This window comes from Jaculus jaculus, chromosome 19, assembly GCF_020740685.1.
Source record: "Jaculus jaculus isolate mJacJac1 chromosome 19, mJacJac1.mat.Y.cur, whole genome shotgun sequence".
In the NCBI taxonomy this organism is placed as follows: domain Eukaryota; kingdom Metazoa; phylum Chordata; class Mammalia; order Rodentia; family Dipodidae; genus Jaculus; species Jaculus jaculus.
The window spans coordinates 45,319,248-45,343,984 of record NC_059120.1 but is presented as its reverse complement, the minus strand read 5'-3'; the positions used below and the strand labels follow the sequence as shown (position 1 = coordinate 45,343,984).

Here is a 24,737-nt window from a genome sequence, read left to right as displayed (position 1 = left end):
CAAAGCTTTTCAAGCGGCGTTGGATAAAAGAAAATGAAAGCCAGAAACAGACAAAATGGCAAGCTCTAGATCTAGAAGGAAAAGATGCGGCAACAAATTCTGGGAAGGCCTCAGTCCCCAGTGTGCCTGTGACAGAAGAAGCAAGGAGAGGGGGACGCACGCCTGAGGGGACAGAGGACTGGCGTGCATTGGAGACGACAGAGGCCTGCAGGGTAAGACCAGGAGAGACTCACTCAAGGAGGGCTTTCACACCTCACCCTCAGAGCACAGGAGAACAGTGGATCCTGTTGTCAAACAAAAGTCAACTAGCTCCAAACCAGTACAGATTCCAGCTCCAGTAAAAATGGGTAGGCCGGGTGTGGTGGCGCACACCTTTAATCCCAGCACTTGGGAGGCAGAGGTAGGAGGATCACCATGAGTTCGAGGCCACCCTGAGACTGCTGAGTGAATTCCAGGCCAGTCTGAGCTACAGTGAGACCCTACCTCAAAAAAAAAAAAAAAAAAAAAAAATCAGCAGCATATCATTGTTCCAATTGGACTGGAGGCCCGCTCCATGGGTGGGAACACATCACTGATACTGAAATCTTAAAACAGGGGTAGTCATGAGCCCTAAGGGTGTAACATCTGCTGATGTCTGAAAAAATGTATATACTATGCTTATCAAACTGCCCAGTAAGCACTTCTCTTAATATTTATACCCTTATATTAATGCTACTCTCACTTTGGGTAGACAATCTTCTCTTTTCAGATGGCAGTACCTTGGGATGACTCAGAAGGTATCATAGTGTTGGAAACAAGTGACTGGAGTACTGAGTAACATCTCGATCACACCTTCCAAGGCTCAGGGACTAATGAGGAAGAGGTGATGAAAAGAATGTAAGAGCCAAAGGAAGGGTAGGACTCCTTACAACGTGCTCCCTCCAGACACAAAATGGCCTGGATATCTATGACCTCACACACAAGACCATCATAAGAGGAGGAAAAGATCATGACATCAAAATAAAAGAGAGACTGATTGAGATGGGGTGGGGATATGATGGAGAATGGAATTTCAAAGGGGAAAAGGGGTGGAGAGAGGGTATTACCATGGGATATTTTTTATAATCATGGAAAATGTTAATAAAAATTGAGGAAAAATGGTCAAAATGTGAAAAATTTGAAATAAATAAATTTTACATGCTTAATAAAAAAAAGAATGGGTAGAAGAGGGCGAGAGTGATGGCTTAGTGGCTAACACAAACTAATATGGTACTTTTTTAATATTTTTACTTACTTGAGAGAGAGAAAAAGCAAGCATGGGTGCTCCAGGGCCTTCTGCCGCTACAAATGAATTCCAAACGTATGCACTACTTGCATCTGGCTTTACATGCGTACTGTGAAATTGAACCCAGGCCTTTAGGCTTTGCAAACCAGCAATTTTAACCACCATGCAGCCCCAAGAATATGATTCTTTTTAAAAAAATATATTTATTTATTTACTTGAGAGCAGCAGAGAGAGAAAGAGGCAGAGAGAGAGAGAATGGGCGCGCCAGGGCCTCCAGCCACTGCAATTGAACTCCAGATGCGTGCGCCCCCTTGTGCATCTGGCTAACATGGGTCCTGGGGAATCGAACCTCGAACCGGAGTAGAGTCCTTAGGCTTCACAGGCAAGCGCTTAACCACTAAGCCATCTCTCCAGCCCAAGAATATGATTCTTAATATAAGTGTTTGACATTACTAACTCTGAACTGCAGACATTCTAATCTTTATTTATTTATTTACTTATTTATTCATTTATTGAGCTTGGGTCTCATGTAGCCCCGGCTGGCCTCATATAGCCCAGGCTGGCCATGAACTCCTGATCCTTATGTCTCTGCCCCCAAGTGCTGGGATGAGAAGCATGTGTCACCATATTCATCTTAATTTCTAGTCTTTATAAAAATATTTTTAAATATTTACTTATTTATTTGAGGGAAAAATATATGACTATGGGAACACCACAGTCTCCTGCCACTGCAAGTGAGCTCCAGATGCATGTGTCACTTCATGCATCTCCATTTACGTGGGTACTGGGGAATCAAACCTGGGCCAGCAGACTTTGTAAGCAAGCACCTTTGACTACTGAGTCATCTCTCCAGCTGCCAAAAATATTTTTTTCCTTTGGTTTTTCAAGGCAGGGTCTCACTCTAGTCCAGGCTGACCTGGAATTCACTATGTAGTCTCAGGGTGGCCTCAACTCACCGTGATCCTCCTACCTCTGCCTCCCAAGTGCTGGGATTAAAGGCGTGCACCACCACGCCCGGCTCAAAAATAGTTTTAAGTGTAAGCGCAATTTAAATTCCTCATAAGGCCTCTGTCACTACTATTCAGAAAACCTGGGTCTGGACCAGTGTTGCCAAACCAAGTAATCTTGGCTGAAAGTCTGCACACACCACAAGCTTCGGAATGCTCAACCTGAGAGCCAGGGTGTGGGACTGGCATCATTTCTACAGATTTTTCCAGCTCTGTATTGTATGCAATTCAGCAAGCCAACAAGTCAGTGGTTATAAGGATCCATTCAAACAGAGCCTTCCTTCCTCGGCACTGTGTGGTACACTGTGCGAAAATGAACATGGTCTACATTTATTAAGTGCCTTCAATGTCCAAATACTGACTTGAACACATCATTTAATTAATTTCGTCCTTCCAAACACTACAGGAAGGTACCATCATCTCCACCTCAGAAATGGGGAAACCCAAGATCAGAGTGGTTATACTGCCCAAGACTATAAGCGGCGGAGCCATGATTCAAAGCCAGACTGACACATCAAAGGCTGCCTCACCAGCTTATCGGAGCAGTGTGCATGCTGGAAGTCAGAGTTGAGGAACTCTCCAAAACTTTAGCTTGATGCATGTCCATGGAGTTTAACGGATACTCTTTATCTCTTCTGTAAAGAGGGAAAGGTATTCTTGTCAGTGCTTTATTTTAAATGCATTGTTTTTCCATTGAGATTTTTTTTTTTCATTTTATTTTAGAGACAGCGAGACGGAGAGAAACAGAGAATTGGCGCGCCAGGGACTTAAGCACAGGGGGCTCTAGGAAGGAAGGATGGACAAGGATGTCAGGTGAGAAATGTACATGCATCACAAAAGTTATTGAACCACTTAGTTAATGTGACAGAGAAAAATCAAATCTTTCCCAAATTAGGAACATAAGAACCTTATTAAGTTATTTTACCTTTTTCATTACTTTTCTCTTCACTACGGTCGCAAAATAGAACTATGTATGTATTCAAAATGATTGAGAATTTAACAAGGATTTCACTATCTGAGCTATTTCATAAATATTCTCAAGATTCCAGCTTCTCATCTGAAAATCCACAAGGAAACCACTGGTGTTAACAGCAATTATGTTACATCCCCTTCCTAAGCAGCGTCTCCAGAAGGACACACATATTTTCAGTCAATGTTCACTATGAATATAAGCATCGTATAACTCAATTGCTGCTTTCCCCTTATGGAAGACAAATGCTATATTTTACTGAATCCCCACATATGTTCTCTGTGCAAATGCAAGGTTCTGTTTCCAAGTATTATGGTCTTCGTAAATAATTGGAATTTGAACATTTCTTGTGTGTCTGACTGACTTAAAGCATGCTTCCCTCAGTCAACAAATGCTTTATCATGTCTGAAGGTCAAAGCCAGGAAGCTTACTATCGTCTGCTAACCCTGCACCTTGGAGTATCAAGAAGTGACAAAAAAAATATGCTAAGTCCATTTTCCCTTTCAGACATCATATACATGATTAAGAGAAAGTTATGCTACTGCATCATAATATGACATTTCCACCCACTAAATGCTCTGAAACACGAAGCAAATGCTGTGAGCTGGTTGCAAGAGGGGACGGGGAAAAAGACTGGACAGAGAGCCTGGTTACTGCTAGGAACTGGAAAATGTGACTTCTGGTTCATCGATCATACCACTGCGCTCCGGAGACCACAAACCTGAAAAGGCACGTTAGGCATGCAGTGTTCTACTCCTTAGAATCAAACTTCCACAACTTCTAGACCTCTGAAAGATCCAGATTAGATATCGCCTGCAAGGTGCCAGACTCTTTCACGAGAGTCACATGACACAAAAAGTAAGTACATAGAACCGTAACTTGCAAAATGTGGAGCCGTTGCTTCCTGTCATGTCCGTAACAACAGTCGCCACGCGGGGAGTGGGACGGGGCAGGCTGCATCCAAGTCAGGATTCAGGAAAGGTAGGTGGTAATGATGAGTACAAGATGAGCCTGCAGAGCCTGCTGTGGAGGTGGGAACCCAAGGAGTCTGGGATTTGGAAGGCTGAACTATGGGGACTGAGAGGAAGCTAAGAGAGGCTCAGAAGCCTTATGAAGAGGTGGAGGCAAATGCTAGTAAGCTGCAAGAAATCTGCATGGTCAAGACCAACGCATGGGGCCAGAGAGATGGGTTAGCAATTAAGGCACTTGCCTGCAAAGCCTAAGGACCCAGGTTCAGTTCCCCCGTACCCATGTAAGCAATACACACATGGTGGTGCATGAATCTGAATTTAGTTTGCACTGGCTAAAGGCCCTGGAGTGCCCATTCATCCCCCCACCATCTCTGTCTCATAAATAAATAAATATAAATAAAATATTTTAAGCTCATTTGGGCTGGAAAGATTTCTCAGTAGTTAGAGCACTTGCCTGCAAAACCTAAGGACTCAGGTTCAATTCCCCTGTACCCACATAAAGCCAGGTGCACAAGGTGGTGCATACATGTGGAGTTCATCTGCAGTGTCTAGAGGCCCTGGCACACCCATTCTCTTTCTCTCTGTCTCTCTGTGTCCCTCCCTCTCCCTCCCTCCCTCTATCTCTCTCTCTCTCTATCTATCTATCTATCTCTCTCTAAAATAAATTTAAAATACAGGCTCTGGGCTGGAGAGATGCCTTAGTGCTTAGGCACTTGCCTGTGAAGCCTAAGGACCCAGGTTCGAGGCTCGATTCCCCAGGACCCATGTTAGCCAGATGCACTAGGGGGTGCACGTGTCTGGAGTTCATTTGCAGTGGCTGGAGGCCCTGGTGTGCCCATTCTCTCTCTCTCTCTCTCTCTCTCCCTCTTTCTCGTTCTGTCTGTCATTCTCAAATAAATAAAAAATATATATACACTTTTTTTTAATACAGGCTCCTGAGATATGGAACACAACTTCAGGGCAGGAAAGCATTTAGAGGAAGGGAAGGCACTCCAGGGCTAGAGTGACTGAGCCATGGCGCACAGAAGGCGAAGAGAGGATGGAATGAAGCGGGAAGGCTAATCACAGAAGGACTCCGGAGTTCACAGCCAACACCAGGTGGACCAGGAAAGAGGGGATGTCAGTCAGCTAAGGAGCCGGGTAGGATAATGAATGGTTCTGGTGGAGGCAGGGAGTGGCAGGAGGGTCCCATTCCTTCCAGCATCTTCCTTTAGCTGCCCGTTAAGCAGTTGGACTACACGTCCTTACTCCCTCGGCTTTCCCGATAGTCTAGGGAATGTCCACGTAGCAAAGTCAGCCTTGTCAATGTCTTCAGAATATGAAACGTTCGGCCAAATGCCAGTGTTAATGTCAGTAAGGGTATTTCGACATTGCTCAGAATATCGGGCTGGCCGGGGCGTGACTGACTGAGGTCTCAATGTTGCTGCACATTCATCTCCCACACCCAATTTTTTTTCTCAAACCTTCTTCCTTTCCAGTAACCAATCTCCATATAGTCTTCCTGCACTCCTTTCTCTTTCTCCCTCTTTTCCTCCCTCATTGTCTTCCTGCACTCCCCTCCTCTCTCCCTCCCTCCCCCTCCCTCCCTCTCTCTCTCCCTCTCTCTCTCCCTCCCTCTCTCTCTCTCTCTCTCTCTCTCTCTCTCTCTCTCTCTCTCTCTCTCCTGCATGTACTTTTATTTTTTGCACAGGCCGTGTCCTTTCCAATGACTTACTTCCTTTCTACATTCTTGTAAATACCCGCCTTGGAGGTCAAATCTATTTTCTCCCTGCCTCACAAAAGCAGAAATGGCACACGATTTATCTCTATGTGTCCTGTGCCCTGCATATAGAAAATACTAGACAAAAATCTATGGAAAGAAACACCTTGAGCCATGCATACACATAAAAACATCATTTTGTGACAATGTTGCATAAAATCAAGAATAACATTACCCACCTAATAAGCATCTGCCTGTCTACTCACTCTCAACTCAAATGGCTCTCTTGCCCTACTTTATAAGGACAAGGCTGCAGGGGACTTCATGCTGTATCACGTACAAGTTACACAGGGTCACTGTGCTGACTTGAGTCAGAGGTCTCCCATAAATTTATGAGCTCTGAATGCTTGGTCCCCAGCTAATGGCAATTTAGGAAGTGGAGCCTTGCTGGAGGGGGGGGTGTTACTGGGTGGCAGACTTAGGGCTGTTACAGCCAGCGCCCCCTTGCCAGCACTCAGCTCACTCTCCTGCTGCTGTTTCCCACCTGCTATGGCAGAGGTGAGGTCCAACGTCTGCCCATGGCATGCTTCCCCTGACATCGTGAAGCCTCCCCTGGAGACCAAATAAATACTCTCCTCCCAGCAGCTGCTTTGGGTTAGGAGTTATGTCCCAGCAACAAGAAGGTAAGTACAAGAGTCAGGGACTGGAGCCTACGTCCTTTGAGCTTTCAGCATCTGCTGCAAAGTCTCCAGAGTAAGCAGGCACCTTGATAAGCTAATCAACTCACATACATCAATGTCCATGAAAACAGAGCCAAAGTGACAACGGACAATCTATAAACGCATTAGCCTGTTGCGTAGCTGAGAACACGTATGGTTACTTTAGATGCCCATTTAAATGTACCTTCAGTGTAAAATAACACAATGAGAGTCACATTTGCATGCCTTGCAGCTTGCAAGTACTGGCGCAGCCCTTTCCTCCTGTAAGTCACCATATAGCCACTGGGTTTGGCAGCAGAAATGGGAAATTTTTCTGAATTTGGAATTAGGACAGTTGGAATCTACTCCTGTCTTCACCACTTCCTGTCTGTGTGACCTTGAAAAAAAAAATCCCTTTAGCCAGTGCACATGTCAATTTCCTCCTCTGTAGAGCAGTGATAAGATCATCTTCTTCCTGCCTCGCAGACTTAAGAGGTTGGGGGAAGGATGACAGGGTGGAAGGAAATAACCTTACTGAGTACCTTATGGCATCAGGCATTTAAATATATATTGCTCACTTCTCATCTCAATACTACAAGGTGAGGCTTTACTGATTCTTGCCCATCAAAGGCGGAAAGGACTCAATGGACACAGGTAACTTTTCCAAGGCCATTCACCCCTTTCTGCCTGACGCCTCATCTTCATGAAAGCAGGATGCTCCCAAGTGAGACTGGATACAGAATTGCCAAGACCCTCCGAAGTCGAGAAAGTGCGGGCTCTTGCTAAAGCCAGAGAGTGTCACAGCCAGAGCTGGGGCTAGAATCCAAATCTCCCGATTCCTGACCTGGGGCCTTCTCATTTAACCACGCTGCCCCCCAGGATCCCGGGAAGAGACAGAAAGCCACTCGATGCGCGTTTATGCAGCCCAGCTGCTACAGATCTGTTTCAAGACAAGCACTTTGAAAAGCATGGAAGGCTAGTATCAAGTGCATCATTAAATATTCCATATTAATTGACCCACTGGAGCCTCCCATGTGAGCAGCATATGCTGCTGGTTTCCTGTTATGTAAGGAGCTCCGAAGCCGACTACGCTTCCTGCAACGCAGACGCGGCAAGGATGCTCAGCAGCACAAAATAGATTTCTGAAATAATTTTCTAAGACAAACAAAAGTAATGGCCTTTTCTGCTTATAGGTTTGTCCACTAAATGCCCAAGACCAGGAAAAGGCACAATGTCGATTTACGATTGGTCCTAACACCTGACAGAGCCTCTGCTCAGGGTGACGGGGCAGGTGAAGAGTGAGGGAGTGCATGCAGCATAATAACAGTCCACATAATAGCTAACAATGGCTGTCACTGTTCTTATTATAGCCAATAATAGCTTACAATTAAATGACAAGAAGAGTTGCAGGTTGGAGAGATGTATTAGTGGTTAAGGCATTTGCCAGCAAAGCCAAAGGACCCAGGTTCGATTCCCGAATACCCACGTAAGCTAGATGGTGGCGCGTGTGTCTGGAGTTGCTTTGAGAGATGGAACAGACCAGACCATGGGCGCTTGTGTGCTTTCTAAGAACTCTGGATTATCTATGGTCCATCAGCAACCACCAGCTATAAGGAAGCTGACTAACCACTTACCTGCACCAGTAGTTCAGAGGTCAAAGCCTGAGTAACCGATCATCACGTCTTTGTGACAATCTTAAGAGCATATCCTGAACCAAATGAGGGAGATCACACTATATGTGCTTAAAAATAGAAAGATCCAGACGACAACTGATGATGCAGGAGGGCATGTGGGTAAGACTGAGGGTGAAACTAGGTTTGGCTCAGAGCCCTGTTCATTCACTCCCGGTCCGGGAGAGAAAACACCGTCTCTGGACACAGAGGCAGCATGATGGAGCTAGAGAAAGCACGCCTCAGATTCTGTCTATCTTCTCAGCAGAACAGGAAACGCGTTATCAGTCAAGAGGAAGCCTGGAGGAGGCGGCAATGGAGGCTGGAGCAGAGAATACCACGAACTCAGGCTGCAGGGATGGCTTAGTGGTTAACATGCTTGCCTACAAGGCCAAAGGACCCAGGTTCGATTCCTCAGGACCCATGTAAGCCAGATGCACAAGGTAGCACATGCATCTGGAGTTCACTTACAGTGGCTAGAGGCTCTGGTGTGTCCATTATCTCTCTCCATCTTCCTCTCTGTATATACCTCTCTCTAAAATAAATACATAAAACTTTTTTTTAAAAGAGTAAGATGAACTCAAGAGTCAACTGGAGGGCTGGAGAGATGGCTTAGTGGTTAAGTGCTTGCCTGTGAAGCCTAAGGACCCCGGTTCAAGGCTTGATTCTCCAGGACCCACGTTAGCCAGATGCAGAAGGGGGTGCATGCGTCTGGAGTTCGTTTGCAGTGGCTGGAGGCCCTGGCGCGCCCATTCTCTCTGTCTCTCTATCTGCCTCTCTCTCTCTCTCTGTGTCTGTCGCTTTCAAATAAATAAATAAAAAATAATTTTAAAAAAAAAGAGTCAACTGGAGCAGTCAGAAATGGCCCATGCAGCCTGGTTCTCAAATGTTTTGGTAGGACTCCTCACTCTTCGAAATGATCACAGAGAACTCTCAGTAGCTTTGGTCAGGGAGGAGTGGGTTACAGCTATCTATGTTCAACATATTAGGATTCTAAACTAACACATCCTTAAAATATACCCAAATGCATATTCCTCTGCCAGTCACAGCAATGACATCAGCAAAGTTATACAACCTTCAGAAAACTCCACTACCTGCTAATGAGAAAATGCACATTACAAAGGGGAACAATGTCTTAATATCCTGAGAAGAGACTTTCTGGAACCCCTGAAAGCATCACAGGTATTGCCAAGAGCCCACAGTCCGTAGAGTTAGAACATCCAATCCAGACGGGCATGGCTGACATGACCCGGCGGGTCACAGTGCACTTGAGGCTAGGGATCATGAATGTAGAGAGAGAAAGAGTCTGTTTAGCGTGGGTTTTCCTCCACCATCTTGTGCAGCTTGGTTATAGGCAGGAAATAAGTAACAAGCTGGATTTAGCCAGGGTTCTGTTTACCCAAAGGAGCAAGATAAATAAGTGAAGCCAAGGAAGGCACCAGAATGGCCGTGGTCAGTAAGCTGAGCAGGAAGGAAATGACTCCATGCAAGCAGTGAGGAGGTGGTGGGAGCCATGAGTTCAAAAGATTGTTGGATTTCAGGAATTAGTAGAATAAGCCAGCAAGAAGGGGGTTAGTGAAAGAGCAGGACGCTTGAAACTGAGAAGCCGGTCAGCCACTGGTGTAACTTCAAGTTCGGCGCCCCAATCTGAACGCACTCTCTGCCACCCGCCCTTCTTTTATTACCCACTCCAGTCGCCCGAGCAGAGCACCTGAGGCTCAGTCTAGATCAGATCCACTCTCTCTGCCTTTGGAAGTCCCAGTGTCCTGTCCATTTCTCTAATCTTTTATGTTCCTCTTTCTTCCTCCATTAGCCCCCTTGCTCTGGCCTCCCCGGCCTAGAACAGACTTCAGCTGCAATCTTGTTCACGCCCAGCGTGGCCCCACCCAGCCCATCTTGACTGCTGAGTGAATTTTCTTCCATGTCCAGATTTCACTGGCGAAGAGACAGTCACAGCGGAAGGAGGTGCAGCGCAGGCTGACCCGGGCTGTCAATGTGAGTTCAAAGTCTGTCATGATCAGTTAGCATCATGGATGTTGCAGCAGACAGCTTCAGGTTCGCTGAGACGAACTTCCAGACCAAGCAGTTATGGAGGAAGGGATTTATTGAAGCTTACAGACCCGGGGGAAGTTCCATAAATGGCAGAAGAAGCTGGCCTGCCTTCACAGGACAAAACACAGAGTGAGAAAGAAGCACCAGCCTAAAAGCCAAAAGCCACAGCACACTTCAGGACCTCCAGCTACGCACACTTTGCATATCTTTAGATTGAAATCTGAAACCCACCACCACAACTTAAGATCCACCCAGTGACCCTGCCTCCAGTCAGGTGGCTGCAGATGCAAACTACAAACAATAAAAAACTGAATATATTAGGGCCATTTATTTAAACCACCACAGATCTCATGAGATGATCCAAGGAAGAAAGCACAATTGAGGTGGGAACTCTAGAATGTTGATGGAATGTTTAAAGGGGAGTTAGGGCTAGGGGAGATGTCTCAGTGATTAGAAGTCCTTGCTCTGCAAACCTGCTGACCTGAGTTCAATTCCCATCACCCACATGAAGCTGCATACAACATGGAGCATACATCTGTCATCCAGATGTGTCTAGAGCAGTGGATGGCTGAGACCAGGAGAATGCCTAGGCACGGGCCTTTCCAGTGACAAAGACAAGAGAAACCTTGTCTCACAAATACGGTGGCTGGGGCCAGACGTGGTGGTGCACGCCTTTAATCCCAGAACTCGGGGGAGGCAGAGGTAGGAGGATCACTGTGAGTTCAAGGCCACCCTGAGACTACATGGTGAACTCCAGGTCAGCCTGAGCTAGAGTGAGACCCTATCTCGAAAAAAAAAAAAAAAAAAAAATGGTGGCTGGGCTGGAGAGATGGCACTTGCTGCAAAGCCAAAGGACTCAGGTTCAATTCCCAGGTAACCATGTAAAGCCACATGCAAATGGTGGAGCATGCATCTGGAGTTTATTTGAACTGGCTGGAGGACCTTTCATGCCCATTCTGTCCCCCTGCCTCTCTCGTTAAATAAATAAATAAATGTGGAAAGAAAGGACCAACACCTGGAGGTTGCCTTCTGACCTCCACATCCAATCTATGGTATGCCTATGTGTGTGCACATGTATGCACACACACACACACACACACACACAAGATCATGATGATAATCATCATTATAATACAGAGTAGCTGGCAAAGGGACCAAGCAGGAAAGAGTATGAGAGAGACACAAGAACATAACAGAGTGATGGGAAGAGAGGTTTGGGAGGAAGGGAATGGTCAGTCATGCCAATTGCCCCATGAAGTCTATGGAAAAAATAATTTTAAAAACAGTCCTTTGCCAGGTGTGGTGGCACTCATCTTTAATCCCAGCACTTGGGAAGCAGAGGTAGGAGGATCTCAGCCACCCTGAGACTACATAGTGCATTCCAGGTCAGCCTGAGCTAGAGTGAGACCCTACCTCAAAAAACAAATAAATATATCGGGAGGTAATATGATGGAGAATGGAATTTCAAAGGAGAAAGTGTGGGAGGGGGGAGTGAGGGAATTAACATGGGATTTTTTTATAATCATGGAAAATGCTAATAAAAATTAAAATAATAAAAAATTCTTAAAAAACAAATAAATAAATAAAAGAGTCCTCTGTTTTTTACAAGTAGGAAAGAGGTATTGATCTACACTAGATAAATTTTATTTGCATAACAATCCCCCCACCTTTAAAAATAAAAAAAGGATGTTGGGTATGGTGGCATATGCTTTTAACCCCAGCAACTTGAAAGACTGAGAATCACTGTGAGTTCAAAACCAGCCTGGGTCTACAGAATAAGAGTAAGTAGGTCTGCATGGCTAGAATAAGATCCTGCCTCAGGAAAGAAAAATAGGAAAGGATTTTTATCTTCCTTACCATGAGCCAAGGACCTAGACCTCACAGATGAAACTTCAGTATATCAGTTCCTACAAAACCCAGATAAAGCCACCAACTACGCCACCAAAACAAGTGCCTGAGATGTCTTAAAGCACCATCATTACTTTCCATAAAAAGGCCCTGATCAGCAGCGACTGAAATTACAACAGCAGATGATCCAAGGGAACAACGGAGCGAATGATAAAGACATAATGGACTTGTGAGAAGAAAGACAAAACGCTGACATTATGCTCAAGAGACCAGAAATGTAATGGGAGCATCATGCTTTTTGGACAATAACAGCTTTTTGTCTGTCCCTTCCCAATAGCCCAGTCATCTGCACACACCATCACTTTCTCTGAGGGACAGAGAGCACAGACATGTAATACACCCAGCAATGCTGAAGCTAATATAATTACAGGGTGTTTTTTTAAATATATGGTATGTATAGCTAGGGAAAAAAGTTCTCTTTATTTCACTTTAAAAAACAGTAATAACATCAGAACTCAACTGGGTATTAGCAAGGGTAGGCAGGAAATTGCAGAGACAAATATTGGGTCATTCTTTCACACATGCTGTGAAGTGGGATGCAGAAGAAAGACCTTAGGATCATATTAAATTTAGGTCACCTGTGTCTTTCTATATACATACATTTTCACACATACACATGCACCTATTTAAGAGTACCACAGAATAAAAATCTGGCTAAATCTTTGTTTGAAACAGGGTTTCTATGCTCAGGCTGACCTCAAACTCACTGTGTAGCCAAGATAACTTTGAACCTTCCGACCTCCAGAATGCTGGGATTACAGGAGGGCATCACTGTCCTTGGCTTGAAAGTCTGTCTAAATTCGAAAGAGCTCATTAGTACTGTACAATAAAAATTCTATGTGATAACAAAACAACCCTCTTGATGTATCTTCCCCCTGGTAGCCGCTACCCTAGTTCTCTGCTCTCTGCATAGCAAAATTACCCCCTTTAGAGATTTTTATATTGCTGTGTTGAAAATTCTCTCTTCTTTTCCATTAAGGAGTTTACCTACCACAACAAATGTCTTTTTGTGTAAAGGTCACAAAGGAACTTTATACTGTTTAAATCAAGATTTTACACTGTCCTTGTTTTGCTTGATGTATCTGTAGCACTGGACACGTGGGATTGATCTGCTTGTCTTCCTTAACCTTACTCTGTGAGCTCTCCTCCTACCTCATGGAGGTCCCTTTCCAACTCCCTTTCTCCCCACCCTTCCATGGTTCATTCTGGACTTTCCTTTTCACACTACCTGCTAGATGCTAATGCCCAACCTCATTATTTCAAATGAGGTGTGTACTTTAATGACCCCAAACTTTCCATCTGCAAGTCCAACTTCTCCGGTTGGCTGCTCAGCATCCTCATCTCGATGTCAACGGGGCATCTGAAAACAGAACCAGCACGGGATCCTCCTCCTCTCCTGGCCACATATCCCTTCAAAGCCAGCTTCCTCTATTTCTCTCCAAGTCAGAAAACAGCAGCTGTCACGCCAGCTGCCCAGGCCAGAGCTCATGCGGTCATTCTTGATGCCTCTCTTCTCACAACCCTCACCTGAGCCCATCCCTAAAGCTCTGCCGCCTCTAATTGCTGACCGCATGCAGCTCTCTATCGTTTCATCATCTCCTGTCTCTGCTCGGGCCAGGGCTCCCAAGCCACCGGCCAGAATGGTGGCAGCAGCCTGATCCTACAGCCTGTTGCGCCATGGTCTGCAGATGACACCCTAGACAGGGAGACTCTGTCACCAAGGTAAGTCAGGTCACGCCACCACCTAGCCTCAAACCCTTCGCTGGCTTCCCACTGTCACATGAGAATCATCATAAGGACCCACAAGTCCTCAAAACTCGACCCACGTTTTCTACCAGCCTCATCCCTGTCACTCTGCCCTCCCTCCACTGTCCCCCACCTTCATTTGCTGCTCCTCTCCGGTGCCTAGAGTTAATCAGCTCAGAGCCTTCCACTCTCTGATCCCTCTGCTGCAAGTTTTCTCTTTTCAGACAGCCTCATCCCTCCATTCCCTGACTCCTCTAAGGTCCCTGCCCAGCTGTCACCTGGTCAGAGAAGACTTTTCTCATATACACTACTTTCTGTAAAAGTCACCCTTATCTCCATTCTCTTACCCAGATTCAGGTGTCCTCCCTGAGGCCATAATTGTATTTATTTATTTTATTTATTTATTTACTTATTTGTGGTCTACCTTCTTTATGAACATGTGTGTCACTTCAGGGCAAAACTTTGTGGAGTTTATAGCTCCAGGCTAATGTCCTGAACAGCGCTCAGTGCAGAACAAGTAATTGCTTGATGAAGAAACCCTTCAAGACTGAACAGCTCGTGTTCAGACAGGTCAGAGCTTACAGACTGTGTTTAATGGACAGAAGCCTCATCAAATGCACCAGAATGGCAACATTCTAGCATTCTAGAACATAACGTGAAGTTTAACATATCCAAAGACTAAGATGACAATAATCTCATCAATGACAGACCTAGAGTTGGCTAAACACTGTCCTGGAGACCTTCTTAGCCACAGAAGGTGACATCAAGCCACTAAATCCATCCCTTTTCGTAAGGGCACAAGGATTGCCTTCTTCTCCCAAATCACGTACATGCTTTATTTCCGGATGAAAAAAAATCTGTCTACTGTATAGACACCAAATGTCTTGGGTTTTCAACAGTCATCTGAGTTTTATTTAACTTTATTCTTTACAATAAAAAAAGTGTTAAGTAGACTAATAAATGGAATGTTTGCTTCTTTTTTTGGACCAGATTCTCATGTAGTCTAGTTTGGCCTCTGACTCCCTATGTAGCCGACGATGGCCTTGAACTATTGATCCTCCTGCCTCCACCTCCCTTGTGCTAGGATTACAGGTGCATTCCACCTCACCAAGTGTAACCTCTTTAACTCATTATAAATATACATAAATGCACGACCTAAATTGGTATTTTAAAAGTATGAGACCAGAAAGGTAAGACACTAATGTCCACAGCCTGAAAGAACAATGAATAGGAGAAGTGGAATACTATTCATGCCTCTGTTTTGAAGAGCACTCAATTAGCCTTTGAATGCTGCAAGATCCAAGCCTATAATTGAACAGACAGTATTTGCAGGGTTGTTTGTTTTTTAACGCAAACAAGGCAGAAAGCTGACAAAAAGAAAATTGAAATTAACATCCCACTCACTGGAATAGCCACCCTTAATAAAAGGCTACTCATTTTACAACCTAATTTGGGAAACTAAACCCATACAATAAGCAAAGAACCAATAATGCTTCCTGAGTCTGCACCTGTCATAACAGTTTCAAATGCCACAAAGCTCTAAAGTGTGAGCTTCCAGTGACTTCCCTTCCTAGACCCTGTGTTGTAGGGAAATAATCTATTTCAAATTAATATCTTTAGTAGGCCTAATCAAGAAAAGAAATGATTCTTGGACACAGCAAAAAAAAAAAAAGCCACAAGCCCTGGCAATTACACTGTTAACTTCAGAAGAGTCACTTAGCTGGGATGCATCGCAACATGTCACTTAAAGCATGTTGAAGCTGGGTGAGTGAAAAGACAAATGTGATTTTACAGAAGGTAGTTGATGCAATTTATAGAAAGTAGCAAAGAAAGCCCTTTCTGAAGACATGATGACTAGGCAGGGATCTGAAGAGAATGAGAGAATGCAACAGGGTAGATGTTAAGAGGAAAGAGAAAAAGAAGATGAAGAGAGGAGAGAGGAAAAGAGGAGAGGAAGCGAGAAAACGAATATTCCCAGCCAAGGAGACACCAAGTACACGAAGCTTATTCCTTATTTATGAACAGTAAGAATCTCATGAAAAAGACCAGCCAGAAATATATGGCCTCCAACCATACATGAGATATATGAGGTAGAAATAGAGGCATTTGGGGCTGGAGAGATGGCTCAGGGGGTTAAAGGTGCTGATGGCCCAGGTTCAATTCCCCAGCACCCATATAAAATCAGTTGCAAGAAGTCCTGCTACATCCAACTTTCTCTCTCTCTCTTTCTCTATAAAATAAATAAATAAAATTATTTAATAAAAGAAATAGAAGCACCAACCAGTCCAAAGGGCTTTTTAACTATTACAATTCCTTTAAAAATCATATTGTAGCCCAATACCCTTCATATGACAGTAATTGTAAAAGAAAACACTTCAGGCAATTTTACTAATAGTGAACATTTATTAAGTACACAGTAGGTGCTGGTCACAATAGGCATATAAATATGTCACCTTGTTTCATAATATGTCTTATTTCATGATTACTCTCAACCTGCATCATGTGAGCTTATCTGCTTAGCTCTCAGCTCTCCAGCCCTTGACCTCTCTGCAGTGCCATCAAGAGTCAGGAAGGAAACAAACATGACCCCCACTATCTTCAGCTTTGAGCTCAGTCACCATAGGTTACAGGAGAAACCCCACCGAATGTGGAACCAGGAAGCTCGGGTTGGTCAGATGTAAGAACTGAGAGCCCAGGGGCCTGAGGAAGATCATTTCACTCTCCTACTTCCATCATTATAACCTGGTGGTTGCTCTGATACAGCTTAATAATTCCTTTAGGGCAAGAATCCTGGTATGTTCACTGTGGGACCTTCGGCAGGGAATAAAACTCATAGAGAACTGTACGTGCCCTGTTTTCATTAAATATATAATAATGATCTTCAGCCATCAGCAAGATTCAAATTACACCTCATGCATTTTAAGAAGAGAAGAAACAGCAGAACACATTTGAAGGCTGGAGAGATGGCTCAGCGGTTAAAAATGCTTGCTTGCAAAGTCTGCTGTCCTGGGTTCAATTCCCCAGCACCCACATAGCCAGATGCACAAAGTGGTGCATGTATCTGGAGTTCATTTGCACTGGCAGGAGGCCCTGGCACCCATACCCACTCTTTCTTTCTCTCCCTCTCTCTCTCTATCTCTCTCTGCCTCTTTCTCTCCGTCTCTCCTTGCAAATAAATAAATAAAAATATTTTTAATTGTTTGAAAAGATGTCTCCTCCACCGTGACCACTTAAACCAAAGTCCAAGGGTAGAAGAATACTCGGTTGTCCAAAACCCTGGACTATGAAGAACTTAATGAACAAATGCTGAAAGCTGCAGAAACGAAAGTCTCGAGAACTGTGCCCAGAACCACTGTCCCCGCTGGTGGGCCAATGCATCCCTGGCCCGTGTTGCTTCCAGAGGCTACAAGGCAAGGTAGAAAACGGGGCTCGGGGGAACTGACTGCTACACACCACATAACTCTGCTCACAGTGGTAGATTCCCCCCATATGGAAATGTGTGCTGAGCCCCTCAAAGGGACAGCCATAGTTGGTAGATTCTGAAAGGACCCACGGAGTCCCTTTCAACTCGGAGGCTTGCCCTAGAGTATCAGATAAGTTAAATCTTTCTTGCAGACACGTTTGGCTCTCGCCACTTGTACACAGGTTGAAGGCAGACAGGCAAGGGGCAGGGAGTTTAAAGTGCGCAAGGAGGACGATGATGAAACCCTAACAGCCAGAGATGAGTGCGTGCGCGTTCTGACTTCAAGTACGTGGTTATGAAGCGGTGTAAAGTCAGTTCCTTCTTCAAAGACTCCAAACTAAGTTGCTAAGTAGCTAAGGCACTGTGCCATCCAGAACTGGTGTTAAAATGTGTCATGAAAAGGGCTCTCTCTTCTCCTTTTGATGTTAAAAGTGTTTTGTTTTGTTTTGTTTTGTTTTTAATTGTGAAAGAGAAAATGAGAGGTTGTGAATTTTGTTTTAACATCCTTCTGAACAGAAACTTTCCGACAGGACAAAAAAAAAGGGGGGGCACCTTCCGCTGCACCCAGACTTCTGAGCCGACTCTAAGGCATGTGAGCCATCCAGAGGGGAGTTTTTTTTTTCCAGACCCCCTCAAAGAGACATCTCCAGGCCAAGCTGTGCCCCCCACCCCCACCCCGGGAAGCCTCAGGACACCTGAGCACGGGAGCGAAAGAAAGCGAGCGGAATCTAGCGAAACTTCTCACTTCCTGGAGAGGCCGGCCCCTCCTTCCCGCACGGGTTCAGGGGACCTGTCAACAGGGCCACGTAGCTTGCCCGGGGCCACGGGCGCAGGGTCAGGGGGGCGGGGGCATCGGGCTGCGTGGACAGCCTGTGCCCTGCTCCTTTTCCTTCCTTGGGCCAGTGTCGTTTCTGCACAGATAACGGGACCGGAACGCCTTCCACTTCCTAGATTCCTCATGCCTGTCACGGTTCCTCTTTCGAGAGCGCAATGGGGACCTCACCAAGGGCAAAACAGGACTAAAAAGCAAATGCACTTCCATCGCCTCGTGGCATCCTTTCGCATCCCCGTTGTTACTGAAAAGCTGGATCCTGCTGACTCCCTTTGTTCACACACACATACATATGAGAGAGAAAGGAGAGAGATCGAGGACAACTTATTCCTCCCACCGCCTCAGGACGGTAGGCTTTCAGCACTCAGCTGAAGAGCTAAACCATTTCCAGACGAGGTTGGAAAAGCCCATGTGGTCCCCAGAGCAGCAGCCTGGAAGGAGAGGGCAACACGAGCGCACCTAAATGTTTGCATTTACACAAAGAAATTAGCCGGTTGGTTAAGGGGAGGTTCCGGGGCGGGGGGGGGGGGGGGTGTTGGGAGGTGGCCTCCTTACCTGGGACATCTGAGGCCTCAGGTTGATTTCCTTCAGGTTGATGGACTGCGCCCGGAGGTTGTGCAGGAGCTGGCAGAGCAGCACCCCGTCGCGGAGGGTCTGCGCCAGATCGAACACCTGCGCCGAGTCCCAGGTCACCCGGTGGTTGGCGGGCAGCACCTTGCAGTGGATGAGCCACTGCGCGCACTGCTTCCACGGCTCCATGTCCCCGAGGGCTGGGAACGCGGGTCCGTCCGGGAGGAGGAGGTGCTGCTGATGATGATGATGCGGCGGCCGCCCGGCTTCCTCCGCTGACCCGGTTCGAGGGAGTCAGGGGGCCGCTGCCGGTGGGTCGCGCGCGGGACTCGGTTCGGATTCCCGGCTCCGGTGCGCGCCGCGGCCCGGCCGCCGCCGACGCCGTTGCTGCTGCTGCTGCTGCTGCTGCTGCTGGTGCCGCGAGTCCCCCGCGCGCGCGCGCTCCGTGCGCCCCGGCCGGTTCGGCGGCGGCGGCGGCCACGCTCGGGCTTCCGACTCGAGAGGAGCCCCGGGCGCCCGGCCGGCCACTGAGCATGCCCAGCGCCGCTCCGGCTCGCTGCCGTCTGCCTGGCTGCAGAGTCCCCCCGGGGGGCGCGCGGGGGGGGGGGGCGCGACTGCGGGCCGCCGGGGCTTGGGGAGGTTCCGGGTGTGTGGGGTGGGGTTGGGGGGGTCCGCGCCGGGCCGAGGGCGGGGCGGGGCGCGCGGGCGACGGGAGGGGAGGGGCGGCCACGGAACCAGCCCGGCGCTCCCGCCCACTCGCGAACCCGCCGAGCTTGCACCACCCGGGGCTGGCGTCCCCAGATGTTCCTCTCTCGGCCGCCGCTTCCTGGGCAGAGGTGCGGCTGAATGGAGAGAGAGCTCCGCCCCCTCCCCCGCCCCCCACCCCACACACGCGCAGCACCCCCACCCCACCCCACCCCCGGGACCCCCGAGACAATGAATGCAAGTTCAAAGACAAAGAGGGTCTCCAAGGAGCGATGGATGAATTGGGGACACCCGCGCGCTCCCCGGAGAAATGAGAAGCGGGCCCGGAGCGTCTGGAGTCCACGCACCGCTCGCAGCAAAGTTTTGAGATTGGCGGCTGCGGGGCTTCGCCTCCTCCGGGTCTTTCCTAAGACAGCCGCTCAGCCTGTACCCCCAAGTTCATTTCCTCCTAACATGCTTTGGAACCTTAAGAAGAGGTGAGAGAGGTGGGGGCCTGACTGCAGCCGAAGACTATTTGGACGTAGGGTGTGGGGGGGGGTCACCTCTCCCCTCTCAGGCTCGGAACTGTTCACGGTGACAGTCCTGCCTCTTTGGAAAAAGAAAAATAAAATAATAATAAAAAAAAAAACCTGCCCAAGAAAAATAGGCCGGTGACACGGGGAGCAGAGCGCGCATGCGTCTGACTGGAGCCCAGGTTTAAGAGCTATTAGCTTGCAAGCGGCTCCTGGCTGGCTGTTTGGGGAACCTTAGGGAAAGTTGGAAAATGCGCCACTGTCACCACCCCCTGCGCCCCAACTCTTCACGTTTTCTTAAAAATAAAATAAAATAAAAACTTATAGAGGCGTCTAACCCTGTCCTTTTTTTTTTTTTTTTGTGGCAAGATACTACCCCACTGAGCTCTTGCAGTTCGGTATCAGTGTGGAATCTCGCCACCCTTTTATGGAAGTGAAGGTTAGAAAATGATGCAATGCAATTATGCCATTTTTAGTTTTTTAAGGTAGTCGTAGTTCATATTTTCTAGTGTGAACCGTATTAATTTTTGTTTTGTTTTGGTTTTTCGAGGGAGGGTCTCACTGTAGCCCAGGCTGGCCTGAAATTCACTACGTAGTCTCAGGGTGGCCTCGAACTCGCGGTGGTCCTCCTACCTCTGCCTCCCGAGTGCTGGGAGTGCTGGGAGTAAACGCGTGCGCCACCACGCCCGTTCCACACTGGGTTTTTTTTTATTTTTTTATTTTTTGGCTCATTTTTATTTATTTATTTGAGAGTGACGGGGGGGGGGAGGGGGAGGAGGGGCAGAGAGAGAATGGGCGCGCCAGGGCTTCCAGCCACTACAACCGAACTCCAGACGCATGCACCCCCTTGTGCATCTGGCTAATGTGGGTCCAGGAGAATCGAACCTCGAACCGGAGTCCTTAGGCTTCACAGGCAAGCGCTTAACCGCTAAGCCATCTCTCCAGCCCCGCCCCACACCGGGTTTTTTAAGCAAGGCGAATAAGCGACTCGTCAGGACAGAAGCTGTCCTTCTTTAAATGGCCACGGCAAGCACAGCACACCGTGTCCACAGCCAGCCTCAAACAATAAGTCAGCCAGGAGTTTCCTTCCCTCCCAGCATCCTTCCCCGGCAGTTTCCCCTCCTGTTGCATGCAGAACGTTTCCTAGGCCATAATAGTTTCCCCTCCACTGAATGCATGATACCGTAGCAAGTACCAAACCGTATCAGTGATATTTTCTACATATTCCTAGAAAGTTTGTCAGGCACAAAGATTAACAACAGCAGCTAGTAAATCGAGTGCTGCAGCTGTGTATTATAGTAAATCTTATTCAAAACTTAAGGTTTGTTTCTTTCTGGAATTTCCATTTAATATTTTTAATCTGCTGACTGCCAGCTAACAAAACTGTTGAGAAGAGGCCATTATTCTAAGTCATATTACACTTTACGTGTCGTTACAAACAAACCCCAACACATCTAAAACACTGTTTGATATATGGCCCTGCACAGGGAGAAATGACACTAGAAAAGAAATGGCAAACCAAAACAGTGAATTTTGTTTCGGGCAGCATCAAATCACCCTTAAAGGTTGCAGGGTACTTCCAAAAGTGTTCTTTGTCTTTTAAATTGTGTCTATTGTCTGGTGGTCTCTGGGAAGGGGACTCTCCACCATATCTGCCCTCAGCCACACTCTGGCCAGAAAAAGGTTATACCCATGCCCAAAAGAAGACCCGGATTTAGAGTCCAAGCGCTGCTGTATTTTGTGGGGTTTTTTTTTAAATATTTTATTTATTTTCAAGGAGAGAGAGAAACAGGGACAAAGAGAGAAAATGGGCACGCCAGGGCCTCTCGCCACTGCAAGCAAACTCCAGATGCATGTGCCACTTTGTGCATCTAACTGTATGTGGGTATTGGAGAATTGAACTCAGGCCCTCAGGCTTTGCAAGTAAGTGCCTTAACTGATTAACAGCAAACTTTGGGCAAATTTCATTCCTTAAACCTTCAGTTTCCTCACCAGTAAAATGGAAAGAAGAGCATGTGCCTCATTGGAGTGTCAGGATCAAGTGATTCTGTCTCAGTGTTCAGAAGGCAGCCTGCAAACCACAGCATCCCTCTGTAGCTTATAAGAACCACAGACTTCAGAGCCCTCCCCAGGCTGCATGAATCAGATCCTGCACTTTAAATTTATTTTATTTTATTTTACTTTATTTTATTTTATTTTATTGCAAGGAGAGAGAGAGAAAAGACAGAGAGAGAATGGGTGGGCCAGGGCCTCTAGCCACTGCAAACAAATTCCAGATGCATGTGCCACCTTGTGCATCTGGCTTATGTGCGTGCTGGGGAATCGAACGTAGGTCCTTTGGCTTTGCAGGCAGGTGCCTTAACGGTTAAGCCATCTCTCCAGCCCAGATCCTGCACTTTAACAGGACCCCCAGGTCATATGCATTTCCATCAAAGCTGATATGCACTGACAGAATGCATAAATGTGTGATGCCTGGCTCAGGAAGAGCGCAATCAACATTACTCAGTTGTCACCAATTTCGTTCACCCAAAGGCAGAAAGGTCCAGATGAGTCCTACTTAATTGTTTTTTAAATCCACGCATCAGATTTCATTTATATAAACTATGACTTCAGAGCATAATATGTTTCAAACATACTCAATTATGGGAGGTAGGGAAGACCCAGAGGGAAGGAAGCTAAGGGTGTAGCAGGGCTCTTTAAGTAAACAAAGAGCTAAGTGGGAACAGTTGACGGTAAGACATCTGAAATTAGAGGTGAGGAGGGGCCTCTGTAGTGCGGCATCTACTTTTGGGGCATAAGGCCATGTGTTGGATCCTCAGCACCACAAAGAACCCGTGCAAGAAACATGGCAGAGGGCTGGAGAGATGGCTCAGCAGTTAAGAGAGCTTCCCCCGCAAGCATGAGGGCCTGAGGGGTCCTGAGATTGCGGAGTTCTATTCTCCAGAACCCACATGCATAGTTTGAAATGGCTGCGTATCTATAACCCAGGTCCTGTGGGCCACAGAGTCCGGAGAATCAGTGAGGCAAATGAAAAGGGCAAGATCCTGACTAGTGAAGAGAGTCCATCTCAAAGAAGCAAGCAGATAAGCAACAGAGAGGGGCACCCGTGTCCCCCCTCTGGTCTTCTCCTACACACGCACAGGGGGCCACATCTGCACATGCCTGTGCGAGCGAGTGTGCACATATACACACAGAAAGAAAGAAAGAAAGAAAGAAAGAAAGAAAGAAAGAAAGAAAGAAAGAAAGAAGGAAGGAAGGAAGGAAGGAAGGAAGGAAGGAGGAAGGAAGGAAAGAAAAAAGAAGGAAAGAAAGAAAGAAATAGGAAAAAGAAAGGAAGGAAGGGAGGAGAGAAAGAAGGAGAAGAAAGGATGGAAAAGGAAAGAAAAGAGGGAGGAGGGAGGAAGGAAGACAGAGCACTTTCTTAGCTGTACTTTTGTTTTTTTTTTTTTTCTCTCTGTTAAAAATCTATTACCTGGGCTGGAGATATGGCCCAGTGGTTAAGGCAAATACCTGTGAAGCCTAATGACCAGGGTTCAATTCCCCAGTGCAAAATGCACAAAGAGGTGCATGCATCTGGAGTTCGTTTGCAGTAGCTACAGGCCCTGGCACACCCATTCTTTGTTCCTCTCTCTCTCTCTCTCTCTCTCTCTCTCTCTCTCTCTCTCTCTCTCATTCTCTCTCTCTCCTCACAAACAAATAAAAATATGTTTAAAAATCTATTACCTCATGGAAATGATGATTTGGAAAACAGTCAGTGGAAACTCCTTGCTAGTCCCGGTGCACCCCAAGCTCTTACAGGGTGCAAGAGGTCATCCTCACACATCTGACAGGGGCTTTCAGGGCTCTCCAGTAATCCTCCCACCATGGAGGAGCACCCAACTGGTGCTCCGTTAGTCCTCAAGGCATATCCACACACTACCATTTCCTGACTGCCCATTGGGTTAAGCCTTCTGCAGGTTACTTTACCTGCATCTACGACAAGACAATGCCCACGCATCCACACGTACTCTCTATTAATAAAGAAGCTGCATATCAAAGGAATTAAGCACCTGGCTCCTTTTTACAGAGTTCAGTGAGGGAAAGCTGTGACCCCCACATCTGTTCAGAGCTCCCCATTCTAATAACCACCTAATTGAGTTCATTGATTTAAAAGGTTTCTTCCCTGGTAGACAGACTCCAGCACCTTAAGACAGGGGTGGTGACTCTCATCTTCAGAACCAGCTTTAGAGCTAGTCACACAGTAAGCATTCAGGAAATATGACTTATTTAAGTCGATGGACAAACGCTGTGCTTCTCTCTTGGTCCTTCCCCATACACCCTTCCTGGCTGCCTTCCAGTTGCATTACTGTCTTCCTATTAGCGGAAAGGCCCAGGAATATTCCTTGTACAAGGCACCACCCACCGGGAACCCCAGGCAGAGCTCATGCACTCCGCATAACTTCAGCTGGAATTTCACACACACCTTAGGGCTGGACCCTAAGATCAGCCTACAGCCACAGCTCTTCCAGCCAGGCAGCTGGAAATCCAAGAAGCCTTAGTAAAACTGAATCTATTGTGGGACATCCATTCAAAGTACTACGCCATGTCAAGCTGGATGCACAAAATGGCACATACATCTGGAGTTTGCAGCGACAGGAGGCCATGGCATGCTCAATTCTCCCTCAGAGTCA

The 24,737-nt window shown here is 46.7% G+C and overlaps 1 protein-coding gene across 1 annotated transcript in view; it reads right to left on the bottom strand.

Moving 5' to 3' along the window:
- Vav3 (vav guanine nucleotide exchange factor 3) overlaps positions 1–19,148 on the bottom strand; it is a 388,131-nt gene extending 368,983 nt beyond the window's left edge. The window contains exon 1 of the mRNA XM_045138234.1: positions 18,836–19,148. Within this exon, the coding sequence (XP_044994169.1) occupies positions 18,836–19,039 (204 nt within the window). The 5' untranslated portion in view covers positions 19,040–19,148. The remainder of the gene's footprint in view (positions 1–18,835) is intronic.
- Positions 19,149–24,737: the final 5,589 nt, after the last annotated feature.